This window comes from Oncorhynchus clarkii, unplaced genomic scaffold, assembly GCF_045791955.1.
Source record: "Oncorhynchus clarkii lewisi isolate Uvic-CL-2024 unplaced genomic scaffold, UVic_Ocla_1.0 unplaced_contig_11072_pilon_pilon, whole genome shotgun sequence".
Classification (NCBI taxonomy): domain Eukaryota; kingdom Metazoa; phylum Chordata; class Actinopteri; order Salmoniformes; family Salmonidae; genus Oncorhynchus; species Oncorhynchus clarkii.
Window position 1 is genome coordinate 64,897 of NW_027257930.1, and position 19,175 is coordinate 84,071.

The 19,175-nt window shown below is 41.6% G+C and overlaps 1 protein-coding gene across 1 annotated transcript; it reads right to left on the minus strand.

The window, feature by feature from the left end:
- Positions 1 to 4,760: 4,760 nt before the first annotated feature.
- Positions 4,761 to 17,756, minus strand: LOC139393687 (NLR family CARD domain-containing protein 3-like). Its single transcript, XM_071142031.1, has 7 exons — positions 17,700 to 17,756; positions 17,347 to 17,569; positions 14,744 to 16,514; positions 13,879 to 14,052; positions 6,393 to 6,566; positions 6,167 to 6,213; positions 4,761 to 5,791 (listed from the first exon to the last, which is right to left on the minus strand). The coding sequence occupies exons 2-7, from the start codon at positions 17,549 to 17,551 to the stop codon at positions 5,256 to 5,258; spliced, it is 2,907 nt and encodes a 968-aa protein (XP_070998132.1). The 5' UTR covers positions 17,552 to 17,569; positions 17,700 to 17,756; the 3' UTR covers positions 4,761 to 5,255.
- Between the last annotated feature and the right edge of the window lie 1,419 nt (positions 17,757 to 19,175).

Sequence of the window (19,175 nt, forward strand, 5' to 3'; positions counted from 1 at the left end):
GAGGAGAGCAGAGCACACAGAGAGAGCAGAGAGCAGGGAAAGAGAGAGAGAGAGCAGAGAGAGAGCAGAGAAAAGAGAGCAGAGTTGAGAGAGCAGAAAGCAGGCAGAAAGCAGGCTGAGAGAGCAGAGAGCGAGAGCAGAGAGAAGAGAGAAGGCTGAGAGAGGGCAGAGAGCATTAGAGAGAGAGAGAGAAAGAGAGAGGGGGAGGGAGGGAGAGAGCGGAGAGTAGGCTGAGAGAGCAAAGAGAGAGCAGAGAGTGAGAGAGAGATCAAAGAGAGCAGAGAGAGCAGAGATAGTAGAGAGTGAGAGAGCAGAGAGCAGGCTGAGAGAGCAGAGCGAGCGGGTAGAGAGAGCAGCAGAGCAGAGAACAAAGGGCAGAGAGAGCAGAGAACAGAGAGCAAAGAGAGAGCAGAGAAAGCAGAGGGAGTGAGAGAGCAGAGAACAGGGAGAAGAGAGAGAGAGCAGACAGAGCAGAGGGAGCAGAGAACAGAGAGAGCAGAGGGAGAGAGAGAGCAGAGGACAGAGAGAGCAGAGAGAGACAGCAGATAATGAGGGCAGAAAGAGAGAGAGCAGAGAGAGAGAGCAGAGAGCAGAGAGAGCAGAGAAAAGCAAGAGAGCAGATAGAGAGGGCAGAGGGAGAGAGAAGAGAGCAGTGAGTAGAGGGAGAAAGAAGAGACCAGATAGGGAGAGAGAAAAGAGAGAGAGCAGAGAGAGAGAGAGCAGAGGGAGAGAGAGCAGAGGGAGAGAGAGAGAGCAGAGTGAGAGAGGAGAGAACAGAGAGAGAGAGCAGAGAGAGAGCAGAGAGCAGGCTGAGAGAGCAGAGAGAGAGCGGAGAGCAGAGAGAGCAGAGAGCGAGCAGAGAGTGAGAAGAGTGAGAGAGCAGAGAGGGCAGAGAGAGGGCAGAGAAAGAGAGCAGAGAGAGCAGAGAGGAAGAGCAGAGAGCAGAGAGAGCAGATAAAATAGAGAGCAGCAGAGCAGAGAGAGCAAAGGGAGAAAGAGAGAGAGAGACGAGAGGGAGAGAGAGCAGAGAACAGAGAGAGCAGAGGCAGAGAGAGAGCAGAAAACAGAGAGACAAGAGAGCAGAGAGAGAGCAGAGGGCAGAGAGAGAGCAGCAGAGCAGAGAGAGCAGAGAGAGCAGAGAACAGAGAGAGAGCGCAGAGAGAGAGAGCAGAGAGAGCAGAGGGAGAAAGAGAGAGAGAGCATAGAGCAGAGAGAGAGCAGAGGGAGAAAGAGAGAGAGCATAGAGAACAGAGGGAGAGAGAGAGCAGAGAATAGAGAGAAGAGAGATAGCAGAGAGAGAGGAGGCAGAGAGAGAGTGAGCAGAGAGCAGGCTGAGAAAGCAAAGAGAGAGTGAGAGAGCAAGAGTGAGAGAGCAGAGAGAGAGAGAGAGCAGAGAGGGCAGAGAGAAAGACGAGAGAGAGAGAGCAGAGAAAAGAGAGAGCACAGAGAGCAGAAAGAGAGCAGAGAGCAGGCTGAGAGAGAAGAGAGAGAGCAGAAAGAGAGCAGAGAAGAGAGAGCAGAGAGAGCAGTGAAAAGAGAGAGCAGTGAAAAGAGAGAGCAGAGCAGAGAGAGCAGAGAACAGAGAGAAAATAGTGAGAGAGAGAACAGAGAGGGCAAAGAGAGAGAGCAGAGAGAAAGACGAGAGAGAGCTGAGAGCAGTGTTAGTGGAATTCTAAATTCCTCTGTATTATTTCCCAATCAGAATGAAGTACTCTGTCAATGCATTCTATGGGATCGTAAAACCCATATTATTATTATAGGAATGGACAGAGCCCCAGTCTTAAACTCAGGTAGCAGTGTTTATTACAAGAGAGTACTGACCCAAAATACAAAGAACCTTACATTTTAAAGAGACAACATAAAATGACGTCATCAGTTTCTCACACCCTCTCCGATCCACACAATAGCGCAGTGTCTTCAGGTCTGGAGATGTCTTCTACTCCCCTCGTAAAACAAACATTCCAATCTGTCTGAAAGATATGCCCTCCTTCTCCCTTTCCCACAAGGTACAGACAATTCATTTGTTTTACTTACATTTTCAGTAACAGCTTAACCAAGAACCCATACATTTCATACCATAACATAATAGTATTAAAATAACTGGTTCTAATCTAATGTATGCATAATTAATCATTTCAACTATAATTTCCTCCAACAAGCAGAGAGACAGATCAGGGAGAGCAGAGGGCAGAGAGAGCAGAGAGAGAGCAGAGGGAGAGAGAGAAAGCAGAGAGAGAGAGCAGAGAGATCAGAGGAAGTGAGAGAGCAGAGCGCAGAGAGAGAGAGAGCAGAGAACAGAGAGCAGAGAGAGTAGAGGCAGAGACAGAGCAGAGAGAGAGGGAGCAGAGAGAGCGAGCAGAGAGCAGGCTGAGAAAGCAAAGAGAGAGTGAGAGAGCAGAGAGAGCAGAGAGTGCAGAGAAAAGAGAGCAGAGAGAGCAGAGAGTGAGAGAGAGCAGAGTGCAGAGAAAAGAGAGAAAAGAGAGCAGAGGGAGCAGAGAGCAAAGAGAGCAGAGAACAGAGAGAACTCTGTTGCTATAGTGACCCTGCATCACAACACTACGTTGCTATAGTGACCCTGCATCACAACACTATGTTGCTGTAGTGACACCGCATGACAACACTACGTTGCTATAGTGACCCTGCATGACAACACTCTGTTGCTATAGTGACCTTATCTTATCATCAACCTGACGGAGGCAACGTAAAAATCAATAAACAAACTGTTTTCACAATTAAGGTGAAATAAAATTAACAGGCTTTTCTTGTTTCAAGTCTGTTTTATTATGAAAAGTACAATATATCCTTGTATACTTGTACAACTATGGAGCGTATGTCCAGATATAATTATATATAATTGTATAATTAGTTTTTCAACATAAAAGACAACAAATGATCACATTGGTATTTTAACAGTGTTATTGTAAGAGGTCCTCACTACTATAGAAAGACGCGCATGTGTGTGTGTCCAGAGTGTGTGTGTCCAGTGTGTGTGTGTCCAGTGTGTTTGTGTCCAGTGTGTGTGTGTCCAGTGTGTTTGTGTCCAGTGTGTTTGTGTCCAGTGTGTGTGTGTCCAGTGTGTTTGTGTCCAGTGTGTGTGTGTCCAGTGTGTGTGTCCAGAGTGTGTGTGTGTCCAGTGTGTGTGTGTCCAGTGTGTGTGTGTCCAGTGTGTGTGTGTCCAGTGTGTGTGTGTCCAGTGTGTTTGTGTCCAGTGTGTGTGTGTCCAGTGTGTGTGTGTCCAGTGTGTTTGTGTCCAGTGTGTGTGTGTCCAGTGTGTGTGTCCAGAGTGTGTGTGTGTCCAGTGTGTGTGTGTCCAGTGTGTGTGTGTCCAGTGTGTGTGTGTCCAGTGTGTGTGTGTCCAGTGTGTGTGTGTCCTATGTGTGTGTGTGTGTGTATCTAGTGTGTGTGTGTGTGTGTCCAGCGTGTGTCTGTGAGTCCAGTGTGTGTGTGTGTGTGTCCAGTGTGAGTCTGTGAGTCCAGTGTGTGTGTGTGTGTGTGTCCAGAGTGTGTGTGACCAGTGTGTGTGTGTGAGTGTGTGTGACCAGTGTCTGTGTCCAGTGTGTGTCCAGTGTGTGTCTGTGAGTCCAGCGTGTGTGTGTGTCCACTGTGTTTGTGTGTGTGTTTGTCTAGTGTGTGTGTGTGTATTTGTCCAGTGTGTGTGTGTGTGTGTCCAGTGTGTGTCTGTGAGTCCAGTGTGTGTGTGTGTGTGTGTCCAGTGTGTGTCTGTGTGTCCAGTGTGTGTGTCCAGTGTGTATGTGTGTGTCCAGTGTGTTTGTGTGTGTGTGTGTGTGTGTGTGTGTGTGTGTGTGTGTGTGTGTGTGTCTGTGAGTCCAGTGTGTGTATGTGTGTGTGTGTGTCCAGTGTGTGTGTGTGTGTTTGTCTAGTGTGTGTTTGTCCAGTGTGTGTGTGTGTGTGTCCAGTGTGTGTGTGTGTGTGTGTGTGTGTGTGTGTGTCTGTGAGTCCAGTGTGTGTATGTGTGTGTGTGTGTCCAGTGTGTGTGTGTGTGTTTGTCTAGTGTGTGTTTGTCCAGTGTGTGTGTGTGTGTGTCCAGTGTGTGTCTGTAAGTCCAGTGTGTGTGTGTGTGTCCAGTGTGTGTGTGTCCAGTGTGTGTGTGTCCAGTGTGTATGTGTGTATGTGTGTCCAGTGTGTGTGTGTGTCCAGTGTGTGTGTGTCCAGTGTGTGTGTGTCCTATGTGTGTGTGTGGGTGTATCTAGTGTGTGTGTGTGTGTGTGTGTGTCCAGCTTGTGTCTGTGAGTCCAGTGTGTGTGTGTGTGTGTCCAGTGTGAGTCTGTGAGTCCAGTGTGTGTGTGTGTGTGTGTCCAGAGTGTGTGTGACCAGTGTGTGTGTGTGAGTGTGTGTGACCAGTGTCTGTGTCCATTGTGTGTCCAGTGTGTGTCTGTGTCCACTGTGTTTGTGTGTGTGTTTGTCTAGTGTGTGTGTGTGTATTTGTCCAGTGTGTGTGTGTGTGTGTCCAGTGTGTGTCTGTGAGTCCAGTGTGTGTGTGTGTGTGTGTGTGTCCAGTGTGTGTCTGTGTGTCCAGTGTGTATGTGTGTGTCCAGTGTGTTTGTGTGTGTGTTTTTCTAGTGTGTGTGTGTGTGTGTGTGTGTCTGTGTATGTGTGTGTGTGTGTGTGTGTGTCTGTGAGTCCAGTGTGTGTATGTGTGTGTGTGTGTCCAGTGTGTGTGTGTGTGTTTGTCCAGTGTGTGTGTGTGTGTGTGTGTATTTGTCCAGTGTGTGTCTGTGAGTCTAGTGTGTGTTTGTGTGTGTGTGTGTGTGTGTCCAGTGTGTGTCTGTAAGTCCAGTGTGTGTGTGTGTGTGTGTCCAGTTTGTGTGTGTGTGTGTATCCAGTGTGAGTGTGTGTGTGTGTCCAGTGTGTGTGTGTGTGTGTGTGTGCGTCCAGTGTGTGTGTGTGTGTCCAGCGTGTGTCTGTGAGTCCAGTGTGTGTGTGTGTGTGTGTGTGTGTGTGTGTGTGTGTGTGTGTGTGTGTGTGTGTGTGTGTGTCCAGTGTGTGTGTGTGTGTGTATCTAGTGTGTGTGTCCAGCAGGTGTGTGTGTTTGTCAAGTGTGTGTCCAGCAGGTGTGTGTGTGTTTGTCCAGTGTGTGTGTGTGTGTGTGTTTGTCCAGTGTGTGTGTGTGTATCTAGTGTGTGTGTCCAGCAGGTGTGTGTGTGTGTCAAGTGTGTGTCCAGCAGGTGTGTGTGTGTTTGTCCAGTGTGTGTGTGTGTGTGTGTGTGTGTGTGTGTTTGTCCAGTGTGTGTGTATCACTGACAGAGGGACACTGAGTCGCCTTCTTCCCACCAAACCCCAAACCCTGGATAGAGGGGCTCAGTGAATGTGGAGGTGAATGTGATCAGGTGGGTCAGTGTGTCAGAGGAGGCTCTATAGAAGGACAGAGTGCCGGCTGGCCAGTCCAGATACACTCCTACTCTGTGGGGGCTGGAGGGGTGGACGTCTATGGTAGTGTGATTATTATTGTGCCAGGCAGAGTAACTGTTGTCAGAGCAGGACAGACTCCAGGACGTGTCATTGTATCCAAGACCACAGTCCCTACCCCCTCGTCTCCTGTTGATTCCTTCATATGTCACTCCTATACCAGCCCTTCTCCCACTCCACTCTACCTCCCAGTAACAGCACCCAGTCAGACCCTCTCTACACAGCACCTGTTCACAGTCCTCAAATCTCTCTGGGTGATCAGGATACGGCTGCTCCTCTCTCCTACATGTCACCTTTCTGTTCTCCTCAGACAGAGAGAGGAGTCTGTTTACTGTGTTTGGGTCCAGTGTGAGATCACAGACATCTGATGGATGAAACCAGACACAATATTAGAAATCATCATCATTCACATTAGAATGTTAACTCACTTTTCACTAATTCATTTAATGTAGATGTTTCTAGGTATCAAAAGGAGAAGTTAAGGTAACTTGAGACTTGTTGAATGATCATATGTTATACTGTATGGTAATATAAAACACACTTATTCCCATTAATTACACACACACACACACACACAAAGCAACTCTTTGTAAACGTTGGTGTCCCTGATTTCTGTTTCTGTAGAACTACAGCTGATTTTTAATATGACCAAGTCAGTAATGATGGTGGTCTTTGACTTTGACTTAACTTGAATTAAGACTTATTCTTAGTCATATTCTTCACAGCAGTCAACACTCACATTTTCTAAGTCCAGGTTTCATTCTGTTCTCTCCACCATGTTCCACACTGTAGCGGTAAGCAGAAGAACAGACAGTCATTGAGGGATACACCTGAACACACACACACACACACACACACACAGTCATCATATAACTTTGTCCAAGTGGTGGTCAGAATGTTTGTCTTAACTAGCCTGATAAGTCAAACACGTCTGATATGAACATTGACATAAACCCTCTACATACTTGAGTTTCTCCAGTCTGCAGTGTGGATCCTCCAGTCCAGCAGAGAGCAGTCTGACTCCTGAGTCTCCTGGGTGATTGTAGCTCAGGTCCAGCTCTCTCAGGTGTGAGGGGTTTGACTCCAGAGCTGAGACCAGAGAAGCACAGCCTTCCTCTGTGACTAGACAGCCTGACAGCCTGCAAAGAGTCAAATCATATTAAAACCACACTGCTATTCTTTGGTGGTGAAAATAGTGGCAGTATATTTTTTCAACATATTCAGATACATCAGTATCCTGCAACCTGCCATATCTATTCATAAATTAATGTAGCATTATTATAAATTATCAAAGTAAAGTAGAGAGAAACATGTGCACATATTTGATTACTCTATATTAGACTGGCTCTATATATATCTATTTTGAGAGTGAAGCTAACATTTTAAATGTAGTAGACTGACCAGACCAGTTTAAAAAGCAGTATCAGTCAGAAGACAGACAGTGAGGTATCAGATTTAGATTGTATTGAGTATACAGTCCACACCATATCTATTTAGACAGTGAGGTATCAGATTTAGATTGTATTGAGTATACAGTCCACACCATATCTATTTAGACAGTGAGGAATCAGATTTAGATTGTATTGAGTAAACAGTCCACACCATATCTATTTAGACAGTGAGGTATCAGATTTAGATTGTATTGAGTATACAGTCCACACCATATCTATTTAGACAGTGAGGTATCAGATTTAGATTGTATTGAGTATACAGTCCACACCATATCTATTTAGACAGTGAGGTATCAGATTTAGATTGTATTGAGTATACAGTCCACACCATATCTATTTAGACAGTGAGGTATCAGATTTAGATTGTATTGAGTATACAGTCCACACCATATCTATTTAGACAGTGAGGTATCAGATTTAGATTGTATTGAGTAAACAGTCCACATCATATCTATTTAGACAGTGAAGCTAACATTTTAAATGTGTCTCTATTCTCCAACATTACCAATAACAGAGGCTACAACAAAACATGCTAACCTCTCACCATTACCAATAACAGAGGCTACAACAAAACATGCTAACCTCTCACCATTACCAATAACAGAGGATACAACAAAACATGCTAACCTCTCACCATTACCAATAACAGAGGCTACAACAAAACATGCTAACCTCTCACCATTACCAATAACAGAGGCTACAACAAAACATGCTAACCTCTCATCATTACCAATAACAGAGGCTACAAAAAAACATGCTAACCTCTCACCATTACCAATAACAGAGGCTACAACAAAACATGCTAACCTCTCACCATTACCAATAACAGAGGCTACAACAAAACATGCTAACCTCTCACCATTACCAATAACAGAGGCTACAACAAAACATGTTAACCTCTCACCATTACCAATAACAGAGGCTACAACAAAACTTGTTAACCTCTCACCATTACCAATAACAGAGGCTACAACAAAACATACTAACCTCTCACCATTACCAATAACAGAGGCTACAACAAAACATACTAACCTCTCACCATTACCAATAACAGAGGCTACAACAAAACATGCTAACCTCTCACCATTACCAATAACAGAGACTACAACACAACATACTAACCTCTCACCATTACCAATAACAGAGGCTACAACAAAACATGCTAACCTCTCACCATTACCAATAACAGAGGATACAACAAAACATGCTAACCTCTCACCATTACCAATAACAGAGGCTACAACAAAACATGTTAACCTCTCACCATTACCAATAACAGAGGCTACAACAAAACATGCTAACCTCTCACCATTACCAATAACAGAGGCTACAACAAAACATAATAACCTCTCACCATTACCAATAACAGAGGCTACAACAAAACATACTAACCTCTCACCATTACCAATAACAGAGGCTACAACAAAACATGCTAACCTCTCACCATTACCAATAACAGAGACTACAACACAACATACTAACCTCTCACCATTACCAATAACAGAGGATACAACAAAACATGCTAACCTCTCACCATTACCAATAACAGAGGATACAACAAAACATGCTAACCTCTCACCATTACCAATAACAGAGGCTACAACAAAACATGCTAACCTCTCACCATTACCAATAACAGAGGCTACAACAAAACATGCTAACCTCTCACCATTACCAATAACAGAGGCTACAACAAAACATGCTAACCTCTCACCATTACCAATAACAGAGGCTACAACAAAACATGCTAACCTCTCACCATTACCAATAACAGAGGCTACAACAAAACATGCTAACCTCTCACCATTACCAATAACAGAGGGGATCTTTGTGCCTCTGTAACTTTCTCATTCATCATTATCATCGATTCATTCCTGATTATTCATCATCATAGTAGCATCCACATGAATGTAGAAGTGTTCAGAAACATCTTCTATTCTTACTGACAATACAAGTGAAGTGACTCCAAAATGACAGGACATTATTCACCATTCAGATTCTATTAGGAAAAACATAAAACACAACCGAGACAAACTGCAAATTATATTAATTACGACTTTTTCAAATGGGAGAACTACATACATAAAGTGCTTTCATATCTGATAATACTGACCTCAGAGTCACCAGTTTACAGTGGGGATTCCCCAGTCCAGCAGAGAGCAGCTTCACTCCTGAATCCTTCAGGTCATTGTTACTCAGATCCAGCTCTCTCAGGTGTGAGGTGTTTGACCTCAGTGCTGAGACCAGAGAAGCACAGCCTTCCTCTGTGACTAGACAGCCTGACAGCCTGCAAAGAGTCAAATCATATTAAAATCACACTGCTATTCTTTGGTGGTGAAAATAGTGGCAGTATATTTTTCAACATTTTCAGATACATCAGTGTCCTGAAACCTGCCATATCTATTCATAAATGAATGTATCATTATTATAAATGACAAATTATCAAAGTATTGCTTGTTGAGAGAAAAATGTACAGACCAGTTATCATTATAAATTATCATAATATTACTAGTAGAGAGAAAAATGAAAAGTACAAATATTATAGTCAACTGACAAGACCAGTTTAAAAAGCAGTATCAGTCTGTTTCACCATTTAGAAAAATAAAGTAAATAAATATAATAATAAATAATAAAATAAATGAAAGCCCTTTATGTTTCCAGTCTCCCCAAGAAGTCATCAGTAATCTGACCAATTACCTTATAGTGTATTAAAGTAGTCAAAAGTTGAGTATTTGGTCGTAAACTCGTTGGTTGCATTTGCAGTTTGTTTTGGTCCCATATTATTTGAACAATGACTACACCAAGCCTGTGACTGCCATGATTGAGAAAGATCATGAATGAATCATGAATAATAATGAGTGAGAAAGTTACAGAGGCTACAACAAAACATGCTAACCTCTCACCATTACCAATAACAGAGGCTACAACAAAACATGCTAACATCTCACCATTACTAATAACAGAGACTACAACAAAACATGCTAACCTCTCACCATTACCAATAACAGAGGCTACAACAAAACATGCTAACCTCTCACCATTACCAATAACAGAGGCTACAACAAAACATGCTAACCTCTCACCATTACCAATAACAGAGGCTACAACAAAACATGCTAACCTCTCACCATTACCAATAACAGAGGATACAACAAAACATGCTAACCTCTCACCATTACCAATAACAGAGGCTACAACAAAACATGCTAACCTCTCACCATTACCAATAACAGAGACTACAACAAAACATGCTAACCTCTCACCATTACCAATAACAGAGGCTACAACAAAACATGCTAACATCTCACCATTACTAATAACAGAGACTACAACAAAACATGCTAACCTCTCACCATTACCAATAACAGAGGCTACAACAAAACATGCTAACCTCTCACCATTACCAATAACAGAGGCTACAACAAAACATGCTAACCTCTCACCATTACCAATAACAGAGGATACAACAAAACATACTAACCTCTCACCATCACCAATAACAGACTACAACAAAACATGCTAACCTCTCACCATTACCAATAACAGACTACAACAAAACATGCTAACCTCTCACCATTACCAATAACAGGCTACAACAAAACATGCTAACCTCTCACCATTACCAATAACAGAGGCTACAACAAAACATGCTAACCTCTCATCATTACCAATAACAGAGGCTACAACAAAACATGCTAACCTCTCACCATTACCAATAACAGAGGCTACAACAAAACATGCTAACCTCTCACCATTACCAATAACAGAGACTACAACAAAACATGCTGACCTCTCACCATTACCAATAACAGAGGATACAACAAAACATACTAACCTCTCACCATCACCAATAACAGACTACAACAAAACATGCTAACCTCTCACCATTACCAATAACAGACTACAACAAAACATGCTAACCTCTCACCATTACCAATAACAGGCTACAACAAAACATGCTAACCTCTCACCATTACCAATAACAGAGGCTACAACAAAACATGCTAACCTCTCATCATTACCAATAACAGAGGCTACAACAAAACATGCTAACCTCTCACCATTACCAATAACAGAGGCTACAACAAAACATGCTAACCTCTCACCATTACCAATAACAGAGGCTACAACAAAACATACTAACCTCTCACCATTACCAATAACAGAGACTACAACAAAACATGCTAACCTCTCACCATTACCAATAACAGAGGGGGTCTGATATTTGTGCCTCTGTAACTTTCTCATTCATCATTATCATCGATTCATTCCTGATTATTCATCATCATAGTAGCATCCACATGAGTGTAGAAGTGTTCAGAAACATATTCTATTCTTACTGACAATACAAGTGAAGTGACTCCAAAATGACAGGACATTATTCACCATTCAGATTCTATTAGGAAAAACATAAAACACAACCGAGACAAACTGCAAATTATATTAATTACGACTTTTTCAAATGGGAGAACTACATACATAAAGTGCTTTCATATCTGATAATACTGACCTCAGAGTCTCCAGTTTACAGTGGGGATTCCCCAGTCCAGCAGAGAGCAGCTTCACTCCTGAATCCTTCAGGTCGTTGTTACTCAGATCCAGCTCTCTCAGGTGTGAGGGGTTTGACCTCAGAGCTGAGACCAGAGAAGCACAGCCTTCCTCTGTGACTAGACAGCCTGACAGCCTGCAAAGAGTCAAATCATATTAAAATCACACTGCTATTCTTTGGTGGTTAAAATAGTGGCAGTATATTTTTCAACATTTTCAGATACATCAGTGTCCTGAAACCTGCCATATCTATTCATAAATGAATGTATCATTATTATAAATTACAAATGATCAAAGTATTACTAGTAGAGAGAAACATGAAAAGTACAAATATTATAGTCGACTGACAAGACCAGTTTAAAAAGCAGTATCAGTCTGTTTCACCATTTAGAAAAATAAAGTAAATAAATATAATAATAAATAATAAAATAAATGAAAGCCCTTTATGTTTCCAGTCTCCCCAAGAAGTCATCAGTAATCTGACCAATTACCTTATAGTGTATTAAAGTAGTCAAAAGTTGAGTATTTGGTCGTAAACTCGTTGGTTGCATTTGCAGTTTGTTTTGGTCCCATATTATTTGAACAATGACTACACCAAGCCTGTGACTGCCATGATTGAGAAAGATCATGAATGAATCATGAATAATAATGAGTGAGAAAGTTACAGAGGCTACAACAAAACATGCTAACCTCTCACCATTACCAATAACAGAGGCTACAACAAAACATGCTAACCTCTCATCATAACCAATAACAGAGGCTACAACAAAACATGCTAACCTCTCACCATTACCAATAACAGAGGATACAACAAAACATGCTAACCTCTCACCATTACCAATAACAGAGGCTACAACAAAACATGCTAACCTCTCACCATTACCAATAACAGAGGCTACAACAAAACATGCTAACCTCTCACCATTACCAATAACAGAGGCTACAACAAAACATGCTAACCTCTCACCATTACCAATAACAGAGGCTACAACAAAACATGCTAACCTCTCATCATTACCAATAACAGAGGATACAACAAAACATACTAACCTCTCACCATCACCAATAACAGACTACAACAAAACATGCTAACCTCTCACCATTACCAATAACAGACTACAACAAAACATGCTAACCTCTCACCATTACCAATAACAGAGACTACAACAAAACATACTAACCTCTCACCATTACCAATAACAGAGTACAACAAAACATGCTAACCTCTCACCATTACCAATAACAGAGGCTACAACAAAACATGCTAACCTCTCATCATTACCAATAACAGAGGATACAACAAAACATACTAACCTCTCACCATTACCAATAACAGAGGCTACAACAAAACATACTAACCTCTCACCATTACCAATAACAGAGGCTACAACAAAACATGCTAACCTTTCACCATTACCAATAACAGAGGCTACAACAAAACATGCTAACCTCTCACCATTACCAATAACAGAGGCTACAACAAAACATGCTAACCTCTCACCATTACCAATAACAGAGGCTACAACAAAACATGCTAACCTCTCATCATTACCAATAACAGAGGATACAACAAAACATACTAACCTCTCACCATCACCAATAACAGACTACAACAAAACATGCTAACCTCTCACCATTACCAATAACAGACTACAACAAAACATGCTAACCTCTCACCATTACCAATAACAGAGACTACAACAAAACATACTAACCTCTCACCATTACCAATAACAGAGTACAACAAAACATGCTAACCTCTCACCATTACCAATAACAGAGGCTACAACAAAACATACTAACCTCTCACCATTACCAATAACAGAGGCTACAACAAAACATGCTAACCTCTCACCATTACCAATAACAGAGGCTACAACAAAACATGCTAACCTCTCACCATTACCAATAACAGAGTACAACAAAACATGCTAACCTCTCACCATTACCAATAACAGAGGCTACAACAAAACATACTAACCTCTCACCATTACCAATAACAGAGGCTACAACAAAACATGCTAACCTCTCACCATTACCAATAACAGAGGGGATCTTTGTGCCTCTGTAACTTTCTCATTCATCATTATCATCGATTCATTCATGATTATTCATAATCATGGTAGGATCCACATGAATGTAGAAGTGTTCAGAAACATCTTCTATTTTTACTGACAATACAAGTGAAGTGACTCCAAAATGACAGGACATTATTCACCATTCAGTTTCTATTAGGAAAACATCTAAAACACAACCAAGACAAACTGCAAATTAATTCAACAAGTTAGTAGAATCACAAGCCTGATGTAATCACTGCAGGCATGGAATATGGGACCAAATACTAAACGTATGACTACTTTAATACACTATAAGTGAATATAACCAAATAATTACGACTTTTCAAATGGGAGAACTACATACATAAAGTGCTTTCATATCTGATAATACTGACCTCAGAGTCTCCAGTTTACAGTGGGGATTCCCCAGTCCAGCAGAGAGCAGCTTCACTCCTGAATCCTTCAGGTCATTGTTACTCAGATCCAGCTCTCTCAGGTGTGAGGGGTTTGACCTCAGAGCTGAGACCAGAGAAGCACAGCCTTCCTCTGTGACTCCACAGTCTGACAGCCTGACAAAGAGATCATCATGACTTCACAAACACACTGTTAATTTAACACCAGTAGTGTAGAAGGACAATGGCAGATGCATTTGGTTTATTCTATCAAACAACATATAGATTCATCTGTCTTCTAGAATTGTATGGTCATAATGGTATACTAATGTGAAAATCAATGCATTTATTCAATATGTTTTTCAAAATAATATTATATACATATTATAATACATACAGTGCCTTGCGAAAGTATTCGGCCCCCTTGAACTTTGCGACCTTTTGCCACATTTCAGGCTTCAAACATAAAGATATAAAACTGTATTTTTTTGTGAATAATCAACAACAAGTGGGACACAAGCCGGATTTGGATACAAAAGTTTTCACATTAGTATAACATTATGACCATACAATTCTAGGAGACGGAAGATGAATCTATATAATTTTGCACGCCCAATTTTTCAGTTTTTGATTTGTTAAAAAAGTTTGAAATATCCAATAAAGGTTGTTCCACTTCATGATTGTGTCCCACTTGTTGTTGATTCTTCACAAAAAAATACAGTTTTATATCTTATGTTTGAAACCTGAAATGTGGCAAAAGGTCGCAAAGTTCAAGGGGGCCGAATACTTTCGCAAGGCACTGTATTTTTCTCCAAACTGAATATTTCTTCCTGATGATTAGTTCTTAAATGTAATTTTATTTACTCACAGAACAGCTCTGGAGGCTTTGACCACTGGCAGCAGCCTCAGAAGACCTTCCTCTGATCTGGAGTATTTCTTCAGGTCAAACACATCCAGCTCCTTTTCTGAAGTCAGCAACACAAAGACCAGAGCTGACCACTGTGCAGGTGACAGTTCTTCTTCGGAGAGACTTCCTGAGCTCAGGTATCTTTGGATCTCCTCCACTAGGGAATGGTCATTCAGTTCATTCAGACAGTGGAACAGATTGATGCTCCTCTCTGGAGAGGGATTCTCCCTGATCTTCTCCTTGATGTACTTGACTGTTCCTTCATGGCTCTGTGAGCTGCTTCTTGTCTTTGTCAGTAGACCTCGTAAGTGCTTCTGATTGGACTCCAGTGAGAGGCCCAGAAGGAAGCGGAGGAAAAGGTCCAGGTTTCCCGTCTCACTTTGTAAGGCTTTATCCACAGCACTCTTGTAGACAGTAACTTCAGGTTTGTCTTTTGTTTGCAGTTTGTCCATTAGATTTTCATTGTTGTTGATGAATGAGAGGAACACATATACAGCAGCCAGAAACTCCTGAATGCTCAGATGTACGAAGCAGTACACCGTGTCCTGGTACAGCCCACATTCCTCTTTAAAGAGCTGTGTGCACAATCCTGAGTACACTGAGGCTTCATTGACATCAATGCCAGCCTCTTTCAGGTCTTCTTCATAGAAAATCAGATTGCCCTTCACAAGCTGTTGAAAAGCCAGTTTTCCCAGAGACAGAATGCTCTCTTTATTCCAATGTGGACCTGTCTCTTCTTTCCCAAGATACTTTTCATTCTTCTGTTTGGTATGAAACACCACAAGGTGTGTGTACATCTCAGTCAGAGTCTTGGGCATCTCTTCTCTCTTATGTTTCAGCATATGTTCAAGGACTGTTGCAGAAATCCAACAGAAGACTGGAATGTGGCACATGATGTAGAGGCTCCTTGATGTCTTTATGTGTGAGATGATTCTGCTGGACAGGTCCTCATCACTGAATCTCTTCCTGAAGTACTCCTCCTTCTGTGGGTCATTGAACCCTCGTACCTCTGTCACCTGGTCAACACACTCTGAAGGGATCTTATTGGCTGCTGCAGGTCGGGTAGTTATCCAGAGGAGAGCAGAGGGTAGCAGATTTCCCTTGATGAGATTTGTCAGCAGAACATCTATTGAGGTTGACTCTGTGACGTCCCAACAGATCTTGTTCTTCTGGAAGTCTAGGGGCAGTCGGCACTCATCCAGACCATCAAAGATGAACAGAACTTTGTACTTGTTGTAGTTGGAGATTCCTGATTGTTTGGTTTCCATTGAGAAGTGATTGAGAAGTTTAATGAAAGTGTGTTTGTCCCCTTTCATCAAATTCAGCTCCCGGAAAGGGAATGAAAATACAAATTGGACATCCTGATTTGCTTTTCCTTCAGCCCAGTCCAGAATGAACTTCTGCACAGAGACTGTTTTTCCAATGCCAGCGACTCCCTTTGTCATCACAGTTCTGATAGGTTTGTCTTGTCCAGTTAAGGGTTTGAAGATGTCGTTACATTTTATTGCAGTCTCTGGTCTTGCTTGTTTTCTGGTTGTTGTCTCAATCTGTCTCAGCTCATGTTCATTATTGACCTCTCCTGTTCCACCCTCTGTGATGTAGAGCTCTGTGTAGATCTTATTGAGAAGTGTTGGGTTTCCTTGTTTAGCGATCCCCTCAAATACACATTGAAACTTCTTCTTTAGATTAGATTTGAGTTCACGTTGGCAAATCACAGCGAGCTCATCTGAATCTAGAAATAACACAGAGGATATTAATATTATGTCTGTTTTAATGTCTACAGTATTGTAGGACTGTTATAAAGTTATATAAAGTTTTACATTATAATAATTTATTCTCTTAACTGACTGTATAAATGTGACTGGTGTGACTGATTATATTATTATTGGTATTATTATTTTTTTAATTTACTCCTTTTTCTCCCCAATTCCAATTGTGTTAGTAGCTACTATCTTGTCTCATCGCTACAACTCCCGTACGTGCTCGGGAGAGACGAAGGTTGAAAGTCATGCGTCCTCCGATACAAACCCAAACCCAACCTAGCCGTACTGCTTAACACAGCGCGCATCCAAACTGGAAGCCAGCCGCACCAATGTGTCGGAGGAAACACTGTGCACCTGGCAACCTTGGTTAGCGCGCACTGCGCCCGGCCCGCCACAGGAGTCGCTGGTGCACGATGAGACAAGGACATCCCTACCAACCCGGACGACGCTAGGCCAATTGTGCATCGCCCCATGGACCTCACGGTCGCGGCCGGTTACGACAGAGCCTGGGTGCGAGCCCAGAGTCTCTGATGGCACAGCTGGAGCTGCAGTACAGCGCCCTTAACCACTGCGCCACCCGGGAGGCCTCATTGATGGTATTATTAATGTTGTCTCTCTCTCTCCCTCTCTCTCTCTAAATTAATCACCACAACACGTCCCTGCTGCTACTTGATGAGGTCACTAGGTGTTGTGTTAAGGCTGCTACTATATCATTGAGTTACACAGATACTTTAGCTGTACTTTAGCTACAGCTTTTAAATGTTATAAAACAGCATTCAACATGAGGCAGACAGATCTTACATTTCTCCAGTGTGTCAGCAAGCTCCTTCTGGTTCATTTTCCTCAGGATGTGCAGTGTGATCTTCAGAGCCCCCTCTCTGGCAGTGCTCTCCTGCTTCTCATCTTCAGCATCCACCACTTCCTGCTTCTGACTCTCAAAGCCTTCTGGGAGTTCTGGACTAAGAATCCTCTTGAACATCTTCAGCTCGTTCTTCACAAATGTCATAATTTTCTCTTCAAGCAACTGAAATATATCAAGTAAATAAGTTAAGCAAGAGAATAAATGCTTTCTCATTAACACATTAATGAATGATTGACAGATCAACTTTACTTGAGGTAAACAAAAAACAAATGTACATAACAGGACCACATACACTGAATATGGAGGCCAGGTCTGTTTGATGACTCTGGGAAGACTGACCACTGAGAATCTCTGACTCTGATCTCCCCTGTTGGTTTCTGTGGACAAAACATGAGATTACATCTCCTCATCTAGGGACTACACACACACACACACACACACACACACACACACACACACACACACACACACACACAAAGGGAGGGAGGGAGGGAATGTTGTGTTTGTTTAATATTGTTTTAGGACTATGCAAATGGACAAAATGATTAGCCTATGGATTATGAAAACAACAACAATAAATGGGAAAATGGGAGAGGAGAAATGACTAGAGACAGTGTTGTTTACCAAGACCCATGAGTTCTTCTTACCTTTGTTCAGTAGAAAAGTCTCCCTCTCTAAACTCTATAGGTAGAATCATAGACTGGTCACTCTTCATGGACACACAGCTGGGAACAGGGGAGGCTGGTCTCTCCTGCTTGATTGGGCTTCAACACAACAGAGACAAACATTACATCTCTCATCTACTCTGAGCTCAGATGGGGAAACAGAAGAAGAGTTTCATTCCAAAATGTTATATATCACTTTTCAGAAACATTGGTAAATGATCTTTTATTGTTTAAATAAATTATTAAACCACTACAATACTTTATAAAGGCATCTAAAGTGTATAATTTCCACTTAGAAATGTCAGATTTGAAAAATGGATTAACCCCAAAATCTCCCTCAATTATAATCCGCATAAAAATGCACATTTGCGGATATTTTCCTGCTGTGAGAAACTGGGTCAAATTTAGATATCTAGGTGAGACAACCACATATCACAGTCTAATATACAGAATACCAACATTCCTGTTAAATAATGGATATATAGATATCTAGTTGAGACAACCACATATCACAGTCAAATATACAGGATACCAACATTCCTGTTAAATAATGGATATATAGATATCTAGGTGAGACAACCACATATCACAGTCTAATATACAGGATACCAACATTCCTGTTAAATAATGGATAAATAGATATCTAGGTGAGACAACCACATATCACAGTCTAATATACAGGATACCAACATTCCTGTTAAATAATGGATATATAGATATCTAGTTGAGACAACCACATATCACAGTCAAATATACAGGATACCAACATTCCTGTTAAATAATGGATATATAGATATCTAGGTGAGACAACCACATATCACAGTCAAATATACAGGATACCAAGATTCCTGTTAAATAATGGATAAATAGATATCTAGGTGAGACAACCACATATCACAGTCAGATATACAGGATACCAACATTCCTGTTAAATAATGGATATATAGATATCTAGGTGAGACAACCACATATCACAGTCTAATATACAGGATACCAACATTCCTGTTAAATAATGGATATATAGATATCTAGGTGAGACAACCACATATCACAGTCTAATATACAGGATACCAACATTCCTGTTAAATAATGGATATATAGAT